Source organism: Melopsittacus undulatus, chromosome 4 (genome assembly GCF_012275295.1).
Source record: "Melopsittacus undulatus isolate bMelUnd1 chromosome 4, bMelUnd1.mat.Z, whole genome shotgun sequence".
Taxonomy (NCBI): Eukaryota; Metazoa; Chordata; class Aves; order Psittaciformes; family Psittaculidae; genus Melopsittacus; species Melopsittacus undulatus.
Window position 1 is genome coordinate 1,121,130 of NC_047530.1, and position 18,795 is coordinate 1,139,924.

General features: G+C 50.0%; 2 protein-coding genes across 3 annotated transcripts; one reads left to right on the forward strand and one right to left on the reverse strand.

Moving 5' to 3' along the window:
* Positions 1-662: 662 nt before the first annotated feature.
* Positions 663-18,612, reverse strand: DNAJC17 (DnaJ heat shock protein family (Hsp40) member C17). Its single transcript, XM_034061620.1, has 11 exons — positions 18,414-18,612; positions 16,249-16,318; positions 15,018-15,076; positions 12,895-12,982; positions 12,434-12,516; positions 11,878-11,995; positions 9,932-9,972; positions 9,359-9,436; positions 8,648-8,728; positions 7,754-7,882; positions 663-873 (listed from the first exon to the last, which is right to left on the reverse strand). Exons 1-11 carry the CDS (start codon positions 18,489-18,491, stop codon positions 751-753), a joined length of 948 nt encoding a protein of 315 aa, XP_033917511.1. The 5' UTR covers positions 18,492-18,612; the 3' UTR covers positions 663-750.
* On the forward strand, positions 2,460-4,767 carry C4H15orf62 (chromosome 4 C15orf62 homolog). 2 transcript variants are annotated; one of them, XM_031054881.2, is made up of 2 exons: positions 2,460-2,965; positions 3,392-4,767. In XM_031054881.2, the coding sequence occupies exon 2, from the start codon at positions 3,511-3,513 to the stop codon at positions 4,036-4,038; it is 528 nt and encodes a 175-aa protein (XP_030910741.2). In that variant the 5' UTR covers positions 2,460-2,965; positions 3,392-3,510; the 3' UTR covers positions 4,039-4,767. The 2 variants fall into 2 exon arrangements, with proteins under 2 accessions (XP_030910741.2, XP_005141152.2); XM_005141095.3 differs by lacking the exon at positions 2,460-2,965 and having other exon boundaries at positions 2,976-4,040; positions 4,195-4,767.
* Positions 18,613-18,795: the final 183 nt, after the last annotated feature.

The window sequence follows — 18,795 nt, forward strand, 5'->3', positions numbered from 1 at the left end:
AATAAACCATTTCTCTGAAGAGACAAATGTCTTCCTGTGGGTTGTTTTCAACTGTTGTTACCAAAGGATGCTCCTGAAGGGGCTTTCAGGGATGAAAAGGAGCTCCAGGATTTGGTGTTCCGGTAGCATCTCTCACCCCACACCCTGTGGGCACCACAGCTGCTGAGAACAAGAAGTTAATACACTTCCACACAGGCATCTCCATCCCACCTCTGGGTCAGCTGCAGTGACTGAGGTTCTGCTCAGGGAATCCCAGCCTGGTTTGGGTTGAATGGACCTTAAACTCCTCCAGTCCCAACCCCTGCCACAGGCAGGGACCCCTTCCCATGGAGCAGCTGCTCCAAGCCCCTGTGTCCAACCTGGCCTTGAGCACTGCCAGGGATGGGGCAGCCACAGCTTCTCTGGGCACCCTGTGCCAGCGCCTCAGCACCCTCCCAGGGAACAGCTTCTGCCCCAGAGCTCAGCTCAGTCTCCCCTCTCTTGGGCAGGTTCAAGCCATTCCCCTTGGCCTGTCCCTACATCCCTTGTCCCAAGCCCCTCTCCAGCTTTCCTGCAGCCCCTTTAGGCACTGGGGCTGCTCTCAGGTCTCCCCTTAAGCAGCCTTCTCCCGGCTGCCCCAGCCCAGCTCTCAGCCTGTCAACAAGCCCTGTTCCTACAACAGCTTTAAAAAAGAAGGTTTATTGACTTTAAATTAAGCAGCAGCTTTGGGACTGCAGAATGATGGGGTGGGGGAATCCATCCTCTCTCACGTTAGGTGTTAGACTCCTCCTCCTCTTCCCTCTTGAGCCGCTCAATAATCTGCTGCCTCTCTGCTGCTTGGCGCATCCTCATCATCACCAGGCTCTCGTAGTCCCGCTCGGATACCACTGATTCCTGGGAGCAGGAAGAAAACAGACTGTGGAGGACAGTTCACATCCATGACCCACACTCACCATGAACGTTGGAGGCAGGGGGGTGGTTCAGAGCAGTGTGAGCCCAGAGGAATGGGGCAAGGTGTGAAAGCTGCCAGGGTCTACAGGAAACAGCCCGAGCCTTAACAGTGCTGCACTGAGACAGGGAGTGGGACAGACTGAGAGCCCCAGTTACCTGCTTGCAATTGGAGGTACCCCCTGCTCACAATAAGGTTGAAATCATAGAACCCCAGCCTTGTTTGGGTTGGAAGGGACCTTAAAGCTCCTCCAGCTCCAACCCCAACCCCTTCCACTGGAGCAGCTGCTCCAAGCCCCTGTGTCCAACCTGGCCTTGAGCACTGCCAGGGATGGGGCAGCCACAGCTTCTCTGGGCACCCTGTGCCAGCGCCTCAGCACCCTCCCAGGGAACAGCTTCTGCCTTATCTCCAACCTGAACTTCCCCTGTTTCATTTTAAACCAATCACCCCTTGTCCTATAGCTACAGTCCCTGATGAAGAGTCCCTCTGCAGCATCCTTGTAGGCCTCTCCAGGCACTGGAAGCTGCTCTGAGCTTGGATGGGAAGCATGGCTTTGCCTTGCTGGGGCTGGTTATTTTGGATGACGAGCTTGCCCTGCAGGTCCAACACTGGGGCACAAAGTCCAGTGTACACTTCACCCGTTACAAAGGCTAATGCCATAAAAACATCATCATCATCAAACCCTTCTGTGGTTTCAGTCATTGCAGTGGCTGATCAGGGATGCTCCCAAACCTGACCTGAGCATGGCTGAGTTCTCAAATGCTCTCGGAGCCTTTTCTTCTGTGTGTGGTAGCAAGTGTCACATCAAGCAAGCTGATTGCAGACTCTACCTAATCAATGTAGGCAGCAGATGACAGCAGCTACTGCAGAGCAAAGTGGTAGGTTTGGCTCTCTGCTTTCAGAAGCCGCTGAACATCAGTAGGTGGCCTGACTATTCTGGATGTACTCAAAGCTCTGCAATGCTTGGAAACATGCAGCTCATTTGCCTGACAGCTCAGGTAGAAATAAAAGCATCTTCAGAGAAGGTGAATGAAAAGAAGTAAATCTCATGTTCATTTTACTATGGTGTCTTAAGGACATTTGAACAGCAAAGAGAAGGGATGAAAAGGCAACAGAACAGCTAAGTAAGATTCTGCATGAAAATAAGGCAAGTGCAAATTTACTGTCATGTGCCAGCAAAGTGGCTCCTCCAGCTGCAGTGTCTGGCTGGGAGGAGAAAACAGAAGCCCACAATAGATGAGAAACTCAGACTGGGAAATGAAGAGGCTAATATGCCCTAATTGGTATCTGAGGAGCTGCATGAACGAAATAACCCTTGAGGACTGCTCAGCACAGGTCTTCAGAGAGGCTGAGCAAGCAGCAGATGGTATCAGCCCCCAGTGGCAGAACTGGGCTGCTTCAACGTTCCTGGCCACTAACCACAAACACTGTCGCTTGCTGGGCTGAACCAAGTAACCCACATGAGGCTCATGCAGATGAATCACCATCCAAACCTGAACCACCACCTCACGCTCCCCATTTACATTTCAAACAGACAAGAGATGATCTCCCAGCTCCTCTGGGAGCTCTGCTCAGACAAGAAGCCAGCAGCACCAAGAGGAGGAAGAGTCTGATGCAAGATGGGCTCCAAGTGCATGGGGACAGCTCTCTAGCAGCCTGGGTGCTGTGAAGGGAGCTCATGTTCTCCTCAGCAGCGTGTGGGCTGATGCTTTGCCACTCCACACACCTACTTCCTGCAATCCTGGCAATTACCAATAGTGTAAAACCCAGTTCCTGACGTGGCTGACTCAGCAAGGGCTTGGCTCAAAACAAATCCATACGCACAAGGAACTGCAGCCTGGAAGCAGTGACAGGAGGCACATGAAGAGAAAGAGGCACTGGGGATTTTCGGTGTTCCGGGTCCAACCTGGCTGAGCTGTTCCTGGACTTGCTTCTCCCAACGTCCCAGTGCTGGTGAACGTGGTAGCCTCAGCTCTCCGAGTGCTTCAGCAGTCTCTCCTCTCCGCCTGTTGGACTCAGGTGCTGCTCCACTACAGTGTAAGTCTGGCTTACATTCGATTTTCCTGATGTTTCCCTTCTACACCTGTGTTTTGTCACGGGTCACGTTCCTCTTGGACTGTTTCTTTTGTCTCCTTCAGCACAACTGAGTCACCGTCTCCCTTCCCAACCACCCACTGAGATTCTTATACTGTGCCCTGCATGGAGAAGGTGCCTGGTTACCATGGTACCCCAGTGCCCTTCTGTTCTAGATGCTAGATTAAATCTGTTCTCATGGTGACTGTGCCTTTGCTATTCTTCACCACTTGTTCCTGCAGCTCAGATTTAATAAGCTCAGACATCGCCATTCCTTCTCCACTGAAGGAGACTCCTCCATAGCCAAGGCAAGCCAATTGCTCCTTCACACTGGGAGATAGTGGGAAGTTTGCATTTCCTGCCATACCAGCCTCTCTGTTTTCCTTCCAGCTACAGGAACAGGGAAGGAAGAGGTTGTTCCTGTTGTGCCGCTTGCTGCTGATCCTGCGACTTGAGTCCAGCACCCGCCTGTCAGGAGTCAGCAGCTTCCTCCTGCTCCTCTCATCAGCATGGATACTTGGAGGAGAGGGTCCATTAAATCCACAACGTTCTTCAGACGGTTCTCACTGAGGAGACACAAAAAGCTGGGCAACCAAGTCATCCTCCTCAACCAGAACAGCCACACTCTGGACAGTGATGGACAGTGCCAGAAGAGGGAATGCTTGAGGGATCTGAAGGACAAGTCTGATTACCTGTCATGTCAGAGTGAGCAAAACCTAGCCAAGGCACAAGCCCCCCCCAAGCCTCCCCGGCTGTACCTGGACAGTTCTAGCTGCCCCAACATCATCGACCACACAGATTCGCACTCTGACATCTCCTTTTCTGATGCTCCTCAGTACCATAAAGCCACTCAAACTCAATTCCACAAGGACCAGGCTACAGACTATGGGACCTCAGAGACAGGTTCCCAGAACGGCACCACTCTTTCTGACCTGTCTGACCCCTTCCTGTCCTTCAAAGTGGATTTGGGGCTATCGCTTCTCGAGGATGTTCTGCAGACCCTCAGGAAACAGAATCCAAGAGATTACACCATTTGAAGGTATTTACCATTTAACATATCCCATTTCTTTACTGCTGCTGCCAGTTTCTCCAGTCCTAGCAGGAGGAAGCAGGCAGCATTCCTGTTGTGTAGCCTGTTTTGGTGTTCTCACCTCACCCATCACAGACTGTCCCTGTTCCTGTCCTTGCCACAGAGCTCTTCAGAGCGGAGCTCGCAGGCTCCCTGCTCAGATGACAGCACTGTCTGCTGGAACCTTGTGGGCAAGGTCCCATTCTCCACACTGGGAATTCCCTGTTCCTGACTGTGCATCTCCTCCTTGTGGAAGAATGGCATTGTTTGGCAAAAGACTTGTTTTGGGGATATGCTGTGACTCTGCAGAGCATGGACAGAAAGGGATATGGCACCATCCTCTGTGGATAAGCAGCAGCTTGCAAGGAGACAGCAGCATTGCATCTCAAAGCCATAGTTACGGCAAGGGTCAGAGACACAAACTGGTCTTTCTCCTCCCACCACATTTGGATGTGAATGAGATCAAAGCTGTTCTTCCTTTTCTTCTTCCTTGTGGGTTTCTTTCCCCCTAACTCAAGTGCAGTCGGTACTGCCAGCCTGGAAACAGGTAAGCATCCACACAGGCTTGTAACACAGCAACAGCAGTGTATTTATCCTACTAGCAGGAGAAGAGCTTTCTCTAGCTACTGCTGCTTGAAGCATGCACTGATCTATCAGCTGTACAGATATGGAAGAATAAATGTATCTGTGACTGGAAGCGTCCTGTTGCCTCATTTCATTGGTAGCAAGCCAGAAAGAGCCCAGGCACTGAGAGCTCAGGCCCCTTATCTGTAGCCACCAAGATGTACCTTCTGTGGCACTTGAGGCTCTTCTGAGCATGGGGAAGCAGCATGGCTCTGGTCTCCTAGGCTGGGAGTTCATCTTCCCAGGGGATAGGATGGGAAGGGCTCAGCCAAGCTAAAAGCATTTAAGGCAGCACTGGGGCAAACTGTTAAAAGGACACTGGAGGAATCACTGGGTCACCAATTCCAACCTTCTTCATAGCTGGATTAGATACCAGGGCTCTTAAAACCTCCAGGCCCCCAGATAACCACAAGCTTTGGAAGCCAGCTACAGCAAAGTGCCCAGAGGCACTGCAGAGAAGACACAGGTGGCTCTTATGTACTAGATTTACATCAGGCTGTAAAGTCAGATAGCATGAAACCAGCTCTATGAAACCTCAAAGGAGCCAGGAAAGATGCAAAAGTGCCAGACAGGGGCTTTCCTCAGCACTTTGATCCAGCTGAATGGGAAGTGCTTCACACTGTGTGGTGGCAAAACATGCTCTTCACAGCACTGTAGAGCTGTTGTGTGCCTTGAACCACTCAGAGCTGCAGCAATCAAGCAGTCATTGCTCTCAATAGCCTGGAGTAACAGTGGCCAATCCACACTGTTTGTAATTCAAGCATAATTCACCTCTTTGGCTCCAGCAGCTCTCCAGGAACTGCTGGACAATGTGAACCCACTGCTGCAGGAGAAAACAAGCCAGCCAAGACCATGGAGGCCAGTATCTGCCTGGCTCCCCACAGCAGGGCTCCTCAACAGCCAGCCTGGCTTTGGCCTGGAAACTGGTCCCAGTTAGTGTGTAGCTGCCCTGTAGCTGAAGGCTTTGGTGCTCAGCTCCTGGCTGACTACCCCAGGCAGGGAGCAGACACAGCTCGGAAGCAGATGAGTAGTGAGTGTGTTGCCATGAGAACTGTGGGTCTCCGGCTGGTTTCTGAAGCAGAGCAGGGAGGGAGCTGCACACAGTGGGAACAAACACGGGGGTGGATTCAGACAAAAATAGGAGCAACCCAGAGGGAGCAGAGCATAGGAAGTGAGGGCAGCTTAAATCAGAATGAGATTAATGCAGCTTCCACACAAGAGCGTGGCCCCAGTGGCTGGGAAGCCAGACTGTGTACGAGAGGATGAGGAAGGGAGTATGTTGAGGCAGTGGCAAGAGAGATGGGAGAGCTCATTTTGCATGGGCCAGAGCTGAAGACCTGAGGACAGAGAATCAGTGAAGTGGAAGTCCTAGAGTAATGGTTGGACTTGATTTTAAAGGTCTTTTCCAATCTGGTTGATCCTGATTCTGTGGCAGCACTACAGCCAAGAGAGGCTCTCACCACATTACAGACTTCAGAAGCATCTCAGTGGAAACAGCAACAGGATCTGGGGAGGGTGTGGAGTAGGAACCAGGGAAAGAAACCAGAGTAGCTTAGATATCTCAGTGAGCACAGCAAGACTGCAATGTAGTCAGAGGATCTGCAGCTGCTTACAGAAAGCAGCAGTGAAGACAGACAAGTATCAGCAGTGCAGTACCCAGGGAAGGATGGAAGTCACCAGCCACAGCTCCTCACCATTTTGAGAGCTGTATGGGATTGTCAAGGCTGTGTTGGGCAGAAGTGAGTCACCAGCTCCACGCAGCATGGACACCTTTTGCTGCTCTCCCTTGTGCTCCACCAAGCTAATCCTCCACAGCAGCAGACGCTGCACTTCCACACCAACAAGCTTTGGTCATGGAAAGAAGCCAAGATCAACCCAGTTAAAACCAGTGCTTTTGAACCTATGGAGGCAAGAATCCACCACCAAGTTCCAGTTGTAGCAGCAACTCTCTTAGGTAGGAAACAAGCCAGTTCTCATTCTGAGCAATCTAATCACCTGCTAAAATATTTAGGTAGTGAACACACACAAAGCTGATTGAGACATAGGGTAAAGGCACCTGTAAAGCATGAGGCAAGAGTCCTCTCTGCAATTAGATCATTCTGATCTTTACACCACAGAGAAGAATGTAGTAAGTGTCACACGGAGCTTGAACTGGCACTCAAATAACCAGCAAAGGATCTCAGGTCCCTCCACAGCCAAGGAATTGCTAACTACATCAGAAGACAGAGAGCACAAGATAAATTCTGTGCTACAGAGCAAAGTGTGACACAACCTGCTTCAACAGAAGCAGATACACCTCCCACTCCAGAAAGCCACCTCTTGGTAAGAGGGTAACAGAGTCAACAAGCTGCTGCAGCACCCTCTCAGTCTGGTTTCTATCTTTTAACAACCACATGCTATTGCCTTCCATGTGTTTTGTGATTGGAACACATTCACTACTCAAGAGCAACAGCTTTGGAGGGATTTCTTGTGAAATAAAGAAGCAGCAGCTAAGAGTTAACATACACCTTGCACTTAAAGTAGCCACGTGAGTGAAGAGGACCAAAACCAGGCAATGAGGTCTCTACATGGGTATGTAACTGCCTTCTCTTCCATCTTGCAGACCCTGAGAATAGATGTTTCCTTTCAGCACTGAAATGTCATCCTCTTGGGAATGCTGTGAGTAACCAAGCCTCCCTAAAGAAGCCTTCTAGAAGATTCATTTCAACCAGCTATCAGCCAAAGAATTGCCACAAAGTATATTAGTAAAAACCCCACAAGAACAACATTAGAGGCTTTGGCTGAGCAGGGAACATCCTCAGTCTTCACTTTGAAGAGAGATGGTGTGAAGATCGAGTCATGCAAATACTCGTGCTCTCAGTGTGCTGCTGCTCAGGCAAGAGGTCCTCCAAAAAAGCCCCTGCTTCAGCACAAAAGGGTCAGAGGTACCAGAGAAGGGGGCTTTGCATTAAGAGCTTCTTATCAGCTCTGCTGGGAATCAACATCTCACCATCACTGTGAAACATAGGTTGCTATAGAGACAGGTTTAGGTAACAGCAGCCTGTGTTGTGTCTCCTTACCTGGGAAGTCCTGGGCTCAGCACTGCTGTCAGGAAGGATGGTGCTGGGACTGTTCTGGGGCTGGCCCTCCAGCCAGGAAATCTTGAGAGGATTATTTACCAGGCCAACTTCATTCTTCACAGCCATCTCCTGACAGTGAAAACAGCCATTGAGGATACCCATCCCCACCTGAATTTCACACCCCACTCCCTCCCAGGTCACCAACAACCACAAAATTCCATCTCAGCCTGGCATCAAGGGCAAGCAGGGCACAAACAACACTGATTTCCCAGCTGCCCTACGTGAGAGACACCCTTTAGGGTCTGCATCTGCATTAAATATAGAACATACCAGTGCTGGTACTACTGATAAACAGGTCACAGGGTCAGAGACAACCCTGTGGGGTTGCTTTAATTATATGGATACAGGAGTGAAAGAAAAGTGCCAAGGGATAGAGACTCTGTACAGTGAAGTTTAAGCTGATGGAGGTACCACAGTTAAGGTTAACTGATGATTTCTGCTTCCACAGCCACATGAATTATTGTAACTCACAGTGAGTCGAGATTCTGCTTTCCTTGAAACAAATGCCTGATATAACCTCTAAAACTCCTTAAGCCCATTCCCACAATGGGTAGTTCACCTTCAGTGAGAGCTGGTTAAACAGCTCAGTGCCTCTTCCCTCAGCCTTTTCCACACACAACCTGCTTGTTTATGTGCATGACCTGCTCTGCCTTTGTGCCTCCAGCTTTGCCACTCCCTTCAGGCATCTGTACCTTTAGACTCTCATTACTCTTCCTCAGTGCCTTAATGACAAGGCAGCGTCTGGAGGCTGTCAGCTTGCCAAGCCTTCCCTCCTGCAGCACCCCTTCTTGCCCACTGTCAGCCACACACATCCAGGGGCTCTGCCAGACTTACAGCAGCCTTCACCGTGGCAAATTCCACAACTGCATTCCCAGTCTTCCTGCTGGAGATCACCAAGTTGAGCACATCACCATACTGGTAAGGCAAAGAAAGAAAGCAAGGTTAATTACAGACCCAAGAGATGGCAAGTTCATTTCTGAAATGAAAGCAAAGAGAAAACACATGTTTTCTCAGACATGAGGCTTGAGCTGTCACCATTTCTGTCTTGCATGATGCTCCCACAGATCCCAAGCTGTCATAATTTGTCCCTCCAGGAAATAGTTCTGGGGAGGAATGGAGCTCCACACTTTGCTTCCAGCAAGCCCCAGTGCAAGAGAGCTGCTTTGCTCAGAGTCAGGACTACAGGAGACACTTGCATGAAGGGAAAATAAAGATCACCTGCTGGGATTCCTCACATCAAAGGCTTGTCTATGCCTTTCCCTGCACTTCCCACAGCAGCAAATGTCTAGTGCTTTAAGTGAAGGCAAAAGTGCACTATAACCACACAGCCAGGCTGACTGCTACGCAGGGCATGAACCACACAGTGGGAAGAGTTTCAGGATGAGTCCCTGCTGGGAGTGAGACATTGGTGCTCCCTGGGAACAGATCACAGCCAATGGATCATGCTGATGGGCTCTGAGAACTGCCTGGGAAAGCTGGACAACAGAGAATTGACCCACTCCAGTTTGTATGTAACTTCCTAGAATCCACCATCCTTTCTTATACCTTTTGCAGGATCTGGAGCAGAACATCTTTTGAGTATCCCCCTCTCGTCTCATCTTCCTTCCTGCATTTCCATTTGAGCTGGGAAATAAAGATGACAAGTTAGTTTTGTCCATGTGAACAGCTCCTGCCACCTGCATGTTAATCTAATCTGCTATTTACAGTTATACCCCCAGAACAGTGACCTCAACATCAGAATGTCCAAAGGGAATAGATTATTTGGGGAGCAGGGAGAAGCACTGCTCACTGGAATATGAAGACTATACTTGAAAGCATACTGATGGCTCTATCAGGGTAGTAAGTAGATGTTTCCCTGTGCTTAAAGCAGAAACAACTCAATTTCAGGCTCAAAAATCTAAACCAGACAGTAGAGAAGAGGGTGAGGGGGGAAGGATGTTTTAAAGGCAATAACAGGAGCTGTTCATATGCATGATGCACACTAGGTAGAGGAGCTTCACCTCCACTGTACAGAGGGACACAGCAGTTCAGCAGAGTTGAAGTGTCCCTTCTGCTTTCTGAAGCTGTGTTATGGTCTATCAGTTTTCACCAAACCCCAGCTTTATCAGGATGTCTTACTTTGAGCTTAGGGGTTATCTTGCCTTCAGTTTCATTTCTTGCTTGCTTGCCTAAAGAGAAAGGAAAAACACAGATAGAAAAGACATGAATGAAGAGCTCGTGGTTAAAGATCAATTACCACAAAACTCACCCTGAGAACACACATATGGCAATAACAAACACTTCTGGGCTTCCACTGGACCATTTAATCCCCAGAAGTCCCATGCAACACTATCATCAGGAAGCACAGCACAGACTGAATCCTGCATGTCAGCAGTTTTTTCCTTCTGTGATGCCCAGACTTGCCACAAGCAAGGCTGGAACAAGCTAAGTAAAAACACACACAGGAGACCTGTTTGATTCTGGAACATTTTCCCAGTAAGAGGGTTGTGGTTGTGGGAACAAGTGTGTTAAAAAGAAAGGGCCAACAAAAAAGCCAGGATAGCATAACCTGAGATAGCATAATCTGGCCCTGCGAAGAAGTACCTTATTGTACTTATTCGAGTACATGCAAATGAACTAAGAAGTTCTTGCATGCAAATAAGAAGTACTTATTGTACCTGTGCTCTCACTGCAAGGATCTCAAAGAGGTTTACAATTAGCAAATGCTTAACATCCTCCTCAGCTCCTGAGATGTGAAATCGAGTTAAGAATGTCTGAATGAGGAAGGGCTGAGGGAGCTGGGGGGTTCAGATGGAGAAGGCTCAGGGGGGACCTGATGGCTCCCTCCAAGTGCCTGAGAGGAGGATGGAGCCAGGAGGGGCTGAGCTCTGCTCCCAAGGAACAAGGGATGGGACAAGAGGAAACAGCCTCAAGCTGCACCAGGGCAGGTTCAGATGGAGCTGAGGAACAATTCCTGCCCCACAGGGTGCTCAGCATTGGAACAGGCTGCCCAGGGCAGGGCTGCAGGCACCGGCCCTGCAAGGGTTCACCCCCCTCAGTGCCATGGGTTAGGGGTGGCCTTGGCAGGGCTGGGAATGGTTGGACTGGATGAGCTTAAAGCTCTTTTCCAACCTAGCTGATTCTGTGATTCTGTGAATGATTGCAGTCAGTGGTGTCTGACTGTGCCTTGGTGACTCCCAAAAGATCTTCTACATCTGGATCCCTGGGATGACTTCTTTATTCATGACATCAATATTTTTCCTGAGAGAAAGGAACAGATCCTATGCTCCCTCCTCTGCTGGAATGGAAGCAGTAGGAAGCAGGAGACAATAAGCTCTCCCATTGAACTGAATTCCTGAGCAGCACTGTCATTAGTTTTGAAAAGGGAACTTTCTGAAACACAAAACTGTATTTTAAGCCTACACAGATATAGGATACTAGAAAAGGCAATTCACTATAGAATGGTGTGGATGGGCATGAGGCTCAGGTATGCCAAAGGATGAGGTTCTGGGATTCTGGAAAAATCACATCCCCTCCTGCATGAGGAAAACTAACTGCTTTGTACAAGGCTGGAATGGAGACTGTGCATGCTCAAGGAACAGGAGAGAATCAACTTCTAGAAAGCAAAGCCTCAGCAACCATAGACAGAACCACACTTTGTTCTTCACACTGAATCTGCTTTGGGTGATGAGCACTGGGACCTTGCCAGGGAATACCAGAGCAGGAAACCAATGACAACTATTGGTTTCTGCAATCTTGAATCATTCCCTGAGTCTGCAATACTGACTGCTTCCAGTGAGAGATGAGCAGGACTTCAGGCTCACTCCAGCACTACTGTGGGGCTCCACAGACCACCTAGATTCAATACTCCAGAGTATTGAAGAGTGTTGAAGAGCAGCATGAAACATATAAGGAAGCAACTCCACAGAGATACCAGTCACAGAATCAAAGTCTTTTGACTTAGCCATGAAGAAGGTGCAAAGCAGAATCTTACACAGAAGGTGACCAAGTGAAAAGGCTGCACCAGTGCCTGAGCTCTGTTTGCAGAAGAGCTGGAATCCCACACACATACTTTGGCCGAGGACTCCGATCTCCTCTGCTCTCACCTTGGAAGTGCTGCTCTCTTTCACGCCAGATCTGCTCCTGAATGAGTCTCTGCTGCTCCTTGAGCTGCCTGGAGCCTTCTTCACGCAGGCGGATTATCTACAGCAGAGGGGAGACAGCACAGGCATGAGGGCACAGCTCCATGGCTGGTTCATGCCAGCTAAAGGCAGTTTTTACCTTACACCCACCTCCTGTGGCAACCCTCCTGCTAGCTCACCTGCTAGACCTCCAGCACTCATAATCAGACCACTCATGTTCCTAGTGCCCATTGGCCAGCATGCAACCCATTAGCTGTTGTTATTGTCTGCTATGGCAAAAGAGGGTGGACAAAAAGATAACATCCCAAGACTGGCACATGCCAGACTGCTGCAAGATCTCTTCTGCATGCCCCTTTCAGAGAGTCCATCAATCCAAAAGGCCGGAGGTCTGCTACACAGATTTGGTCCATCACATCCCATGGATTTCATTATGAAACCAAAGACTTTCAGCTATTCTTTGTGACAGAAGCAGAGAAAACTCTTAAGAATTTATCATTACTTCTTGTTCTAATGATCTCGTTGTCCTGATCTCCTCCTCTTCAGTCTCATAGGCCTGAGCTTCTCGTTCTCTGGCTTCAAGATCTGCAGAGAAAGCAACCAAATGAGAACAATCCAAAGGGAATTTTCACTGCTGACCAGAGGTGGATGCAAAGAAATAAACTTGGCTACACCTACACCAATTTCAGGGCAGAGCCCTGATAGCTCTGCTACCTCTCCTCTGCCACTGTATCACCAGTATTACAGTCCTCCAACCCCCTGATCCCAGAGCAGAACCATCCCAGCTATGGCTGTGGGAGGAGATTTCAGATGGCTACAGCACTGTACTGGGCACAAAGAGGCCACAGCCATGGCAGACAAGCAGCAGATTAACCTGTGGTCAATTCCAGCAGCAGCAGAAATGCAGACACCCAGCTAAGGAAGGCTTCAAGCCAAGGGCAAATGAAGGTTTGACGTCATTACCAAGCTTCACTTTCTTTCTCTTCTCATCAAGGGCCTGTGTCCTCTCTGCAGCCTGTTTCTTGGCCTTTCGCACTTTGTCATATGCTGCCTGTCAAAGAACAGCACAACAGTGTGAAACTGTGTAAGAGGGAGGGAGAAACAGAAAGCAGTGAATAAAGGTCACACCAGACACTGAAACACTATCAGCAGAGGGAGAGATTTCAGCTTCCTGCTCACATTGCTCCTGGAAGCGTTGGAAGCTCACACGAATACCCTGGGAACATGAGAAGAGGCCCACAGATCTCCAGATGGAGCCTGAAGGGGTGCAGCAGTCTGTAAGTAACTGCAACGTGTACTGGAGAGAAGGTCTGACCCTTCTTCAGAGATGGCAACAGTGCTTTGGGTTCCTGAACATGTCCAAAGCAGCTTTAGGGGCACTGGTAACAGATTAGAGTTGGTTTAGAGCAAAGGTTTACAGTTAAAAAGGTGTTTTACACAAAAGATTCATACAAGATGGGCATCAGACTCACATGTGTGTGTGAGATCAAAGAGCACCAGAAGTCTTGAGCATCAACATTCATTTAGCACTACAGAGACCTCAGAACTGGGGGGAACCAGCTATTTCACTGGCACCTGCATAAACCAGTTGGTAATCTCTCCATCAGCCTACACAGAACTTGTCTGCAGTACATAAAGCACAGACTGGCACAGTGCTCACATCTTACTTGTAGAGTAGTTGTACAGGAAAGCACCACTCTTGTTTTATAGACTACAGAAGCTGGTGTTTTCCCTTCCTCCATGGGAGGGGTTTGCTAAATACTTTCTCCTTTTTAAAATGTAGAAGCCAAAGAGTTCCTGGATGACAAAAGCTAAATTGCCCCGTGGCAGGGAGGTCACAAACCTTGCCATGCTTGAACAGAGGAGTTATCTCATGTCTTTAAATCTCATAACCTGAAGTTTCAACATTCCTTCTCTCCTCAGTTTATCTGGGTAGTTACCTGCTCACTTTTGTCTGGTGTTATTCCTCCCCATCACACATTCAGATTACTTTCAGGCCTCAAGCAGTGGGCACTCATCCACTTGCTCACAGCAAGAGAGCCCAAGCTACATCTGGCAGCAAAGCTCTTGCAGAAGGACAGAGACTGTGATTCTGACTCAGCTTTGCTGCTTACAAGTCTCTTTTGTGCCCTCTGGAAAGGCTTTGAGCTTTGGCAACCACAGCTAGATAGCATTTATTTGTCAGACCTTGTCTTCAAGGAACTGCAGATGCACTGTTGCCATGGGAATTCCATGTGGCCCTACAGCATGTAGCAGTTATCAGATTTTAAATGGGATATGCTCCAGTCTAACACATTATTAAAGACAGTATCTCACCCCTGAGTGAAGGGACAGAGCTACTGCCAGCACAGCAAGTCACAAAAAGAACAATTGTCTGAGTTCTTATCTGACATCTACAATATGATCTCATGGAGAACTACAGGGAGGAACAGATGAGACTTGCATTCATGAGGGCACACTGGAGGTAAGGACAGAGGCAGAGCTCCCAGTACCTCTCCAGCATGCCTGCAGCAGCACACAAGCCCAGCACCACTGAGGGATGGGTGTCATAGAACCAACCAGGTTGGAAAAGAGCTTTAAGCTCGTCCAGTCCAACCATTCCCAGCCCTGCCAAGGCCACCCCTAACCCATGGCACTGAGGCCTCGTCTCCACGCTGTGTAAGCACTTGCAGGGCCGGTGCCTGCAGCCCTGCCCTGGGCAGCCTGTTCCAATGCCTGAGCACCCTGTGGGGCAGGAATTGTTCCTCAGCTCCATCTAAACCTGCCCTGGTGCAGCTCGAGGCCGTTTCCTCTTGTCCCATCCCTTGTTCCTTGGGAGCAGAGCTCAGCCCCTCCTGGCTCCATCCTCCTCTCAGACACTTGGAGGAGCCATCAGGTCCCTCCTGAGCCTTCTCTTCTCCATCTGAACCCCTCAGCTCCCTCAGCCTTTCCCCATCTCTTGTGCTCCAGGCCCTGCACCAGCTCCACTGCCCTTCTCTGACCCAGCCCCAGCCCCTCAAGGTCTCTCTTGTAGTGAGGAGCCCAGAGCTGAGCAGAGGACTCAAGGGGCAGCCCCACCAGTGCCCAGCACAGGGGAGGATCCTTACCCTTGCTGCTGCATCTGTGAGCACCGCTAAGGCCTGAGACAGTTGGTGGAAGATTTCCGCTGGGGATTAGAAGAGAAAAGGGTGAGATGCAGAGAACCATGCTTGTGGCCTGGGGGTGAGCCAGGAATGACATTCCCTTATGGAAGAGACCTGCAGAACAGCAGAAAGAATAACCTTTCCAAACCATTTGTAACGCTGTAGCCAGGATCACCCCAACAGACAACATTGGTTATACAAATCAGTGTGAATTAAGAAACAAAATCTGGGACTGTTTCATTGGAACAGAAACCTAGAAAACATGAATTCCACAGAACCCATCTGCAGCAGCTTATCACACAACCTGCAGCCAGCCTGAAACCCAGTGTTGTAACCAAATCCTCCCTTTCACATCAACAGCTTTGCAGCCTAGCGTTCAAGCTCTGCGTTTTACAGTAAGGTTGATAACCCTCTTCCTAGACGAGTTGCATTTACAAGCTGGAGGCTTCCACACACACTTCAAATCACACCTCAACCTTCTACACACCTCAAGGCCCACAGCTTTCCTCTCACTGCTTCTAGCAGCTTGTTTCTCTGTTGGGAAATTTCAACCTGTATTCCAGCTGTAGCTTTCAATCCATTGGACTGTAGCCCATGAAACTGGGAAATGCAAAGTACTGAACCATGGTTATTTTGAGGTGTCCTGATGAACATCATCCTTCATCCTTACCACTGCTGTTCACTGCCACCTGCAGCTATAAACTGAAACAGAGAAGCTGCACAAGCCAGACCCTGCTAACAGTTTAGGTATGCTCAGCTCCACAGAGTCAGGGCCTTGTCTCTAACACATAAAACCACACAATTCCCATAGATTTGACTTATCAACTATCATATACTCACATGACTTATAAATTTGCTGTTGAGGTTTTGATTGAGAGGTATGAATTAAAGCAGTGACCAGCCAATGAATAGTGGGACAGCATGGCCAAAGGTCTGGGCTTCCAGTGCCATCTGGAAAGGTTTGGGAGGTGCAAATCCAACTGCAGCACTGCCTTAACACTGTTGTCCCCCAGACAAACGTGACTGCATTCACCCTCAAAACCAGAGCTCTCTGGTAGTGACAAAATAACTCTTAGTCCTGCCTGTGGGTACTTTACATGACACATACTGAGGTATTCCCTTCACTGCACACACAGGCAGACCTGAAGTGAAGCAGAGACGAGTTGGTGCTTGTGTCTGCACAGCCCCATCTCACCTGCCCTGGGGTTGTCCGGGTTCTTATCGGGGTGGCACGTCAGGGCCTTCTGCCGGTACGCTTTCTTCACCTGCAAGAGCCAAGGGGGAGAGTTACTCATTGCTCTGTGTTGAGAAAAGCAACAGCACAACACTACAGGGAGAAAAAGAGGCTGTTCTGAGGGTTTCTTTTGTTGGTGGTTTTGCTCAACTGAAAGCAAACCTCTTTAAGTAAGTAGAAGCTGTGGCTGAACCTTCATGTGCAGGACTTGATGCCCCCCAGGCCTTACAGAAAATAAAGACCTTTGTAGAGTAATGATAGCTCAACCCCCCCCATGTTGAAGGGTAAAGCAGGTTACTGTGACAGCAAGAGACCTCCAAAATGCTCAGTTTTCAGTCTCAGTGCAGTGACTTGTCCTTCTTAATGACACTGTACCATGAGGACAAGTGCTGGAGCCCAGGACACTCCATAGGCAGCTGTATCTGGGATGGGTCTCAGCTTTCCAAAGCCAGAAGTTTCACTTTAAGTGCATTGTGCTGCAGCAGTCAAACCTCAGGATCATCCCAGCCAAGTCTGGTTCACGGAGGCAGAGGGATACAGTGTTCTCTGCAGCTGTAGCTTTGGGACACTGCAAGCACCATTTACTGTACCACTGACTACACTTCAAAGAAACGTTAACAGCTTTGAGTTTAGCCACTGTTATCAACCTAAGTTCCCTATGTCAGTGAACAAGAAAGGTTGGGAAGAAAAGCTCCATTCCACAGCCAAAGCACATTCCTCTGCTAAAACAAGTGGTATTCTTGGTGCCCAGCACCACCCCGTGGACAAAGCTCCTGTAAGGGGAATGTGCATTAAAGCCTTGCAGGCTAATCCCAGCTCCTGCCTTAGTATGACTGCAGTTAAGAGCCAGGCAACTCTCCTGTGCATCAGGCACAACTATTCCAATAACAGAAGTATTCCACAGGTCAGCACAGATAAGGCTTCTCTGAACAGTGAGAAGGCTTCATGGAGACCTCAGAGCAGCTTCCAGTGTCTGAAGGGGGCTATAGGGATGCTGGGGAGGGACTCTTCATTAGGGACTGTAGTGACAGGACAAGGGGTAATGGGTTCAAACTTAAACAGCAGAGGTTTAGACTGGATCTAAGGAAGAAATTCTTTGCTGTGAGGGTGCTGAGGCACTGGAATGGGTTGCCCAGGGAGGTTGTGAATGCTCCATCCCTGGCAGTGTTCAAGGCCAGGTTGGATGAAGCCTTGGGTGCCATGGTTTAGTGTGAGGTGTCCCTGCCCATGGCAGGGGATAGGAACTGGATGATTTTAAGGTCCTTTCCAACCCTGACTATTCTATGATGCTATTAAATTACTCGGGCAGCCTTGCTTCCCTCTGCTCCTCTCTTTTGGCCATGCAGCTCTGCATAGAACAGGTTTTGAGGCTGATCCAAGCCCTTTCCATCAAAGATTAACACTCTAAATTACACCCATCACTCCCTAAAGCTCCTTTCCCCCTCAGTGACCAGCTCAGCAGCAAAGCTGAGGTCACCCCAAGTCTTCCATCCCCTTCAACCCCTGGTCCCTTGTTTTGGGCTGCATCCACATGGCATTTCCAGGCTGTAGCTCCCAACCCGGCTGTGCTCCTACTGCTCTTTACTGCTGCAGAAAACACACATACAAATGACGCCTAAGGATGAAAACTCAAAGCTCTCCATTCAAGCTGCCTGGTTACCAGTTTTACTCAGAGGTTTACTTCCCTTCAAGTGCCCCTTCCCCAGCTCCGTTGCCCAAATCTTGCGTTTCCTGTGTTTCCCTTTAATTTCACTGGTAAATGGAGTGGAAATGGGTAATTCCGCACCCACAAACCCGGCCATGGGGGTTACGGGAACCGGCAGGACCCAGCGCAGCCCCAACAACCGGCACCGGAGTGAACACAGGAGCTTCCTCCACACAGGCCGGGACCAGCCCTGCGGCTCTCCCCAGCCGATCCCTTCCTCCTCCGAAGCCAAGCCTCGCTCTACAGGATCCAGACGGGATAAACGGGAGGATAAACTGACCACAGCAAAGCCACCATCACTAAACCGGCTTCCCCTCAGCTCCGGCCTGCGGGGCACCGAGAGCAGGCCCCGGCCCGAGGGGCACCGAGAGCAGGCCCCGGCCCGAGGCTCCCAATGGCGGCTCGCGGCCGCTGCCCTCACCTCCTTCTCCGACGCCTTCTCGCCGACCCCGAGCAGCCCGTACAGGTCCAACTGCAGCAGCTCCTTCCCGACCGCCATCCCGGAGCCCTCCGCCGGCTGCCGGCCCCACACCGGGGGCTGCCGACCCCACACCGCCGGTCGGGAGACACAAACCCCACAGCCCACCCGGTACACCAGAGGCACCGCACTACATGTACCAGCATGCACCGCGCCGTGCCGCGGTGCCTGCTGGGGGTGGAGTCTCCTGAAGGGGGCTGCCAATGGGAGGGGATGGCTGAGGGACTACAACTCCCGTCGTGCTTTGCGCCGGGGGGGGGCCTCCAACGAGGCACACACACCCCTTGCTCCCATTCCCATTCCTTGGCTTCATAGGAGCTGGGAC

Coding starts and splice junctions, on each gene's coding strand:
- C4H15orf62 (XM_031054881.2), top strand. CDS start 3,511: ATGGATACTTGGAGGAGAGGGTCCATTAAATCCACAACGTTCTTCAGA.
- DNAJC17 (XM_034061620.1), bottom strand. CDS start 18,491: ATGGCGGTCGGGAAGGAGCTGCTGCAGTTGGACCTGTACGGGCTGCTC. Junction 15,077..16,248: donor CCCGGACAACCCCAGGGCAG/GTGAGATGGGGC, acceptor TCTAATCCCCAG/CGGAAATCTTCCACCAACTG. Junction 8,729..9,358: donor TGCTCCAGATCCTGCAAAAG/GTATAAGAAAGG, acceptor TTGCCTTACCAG/TATGGTGATGTGCTCAACTT.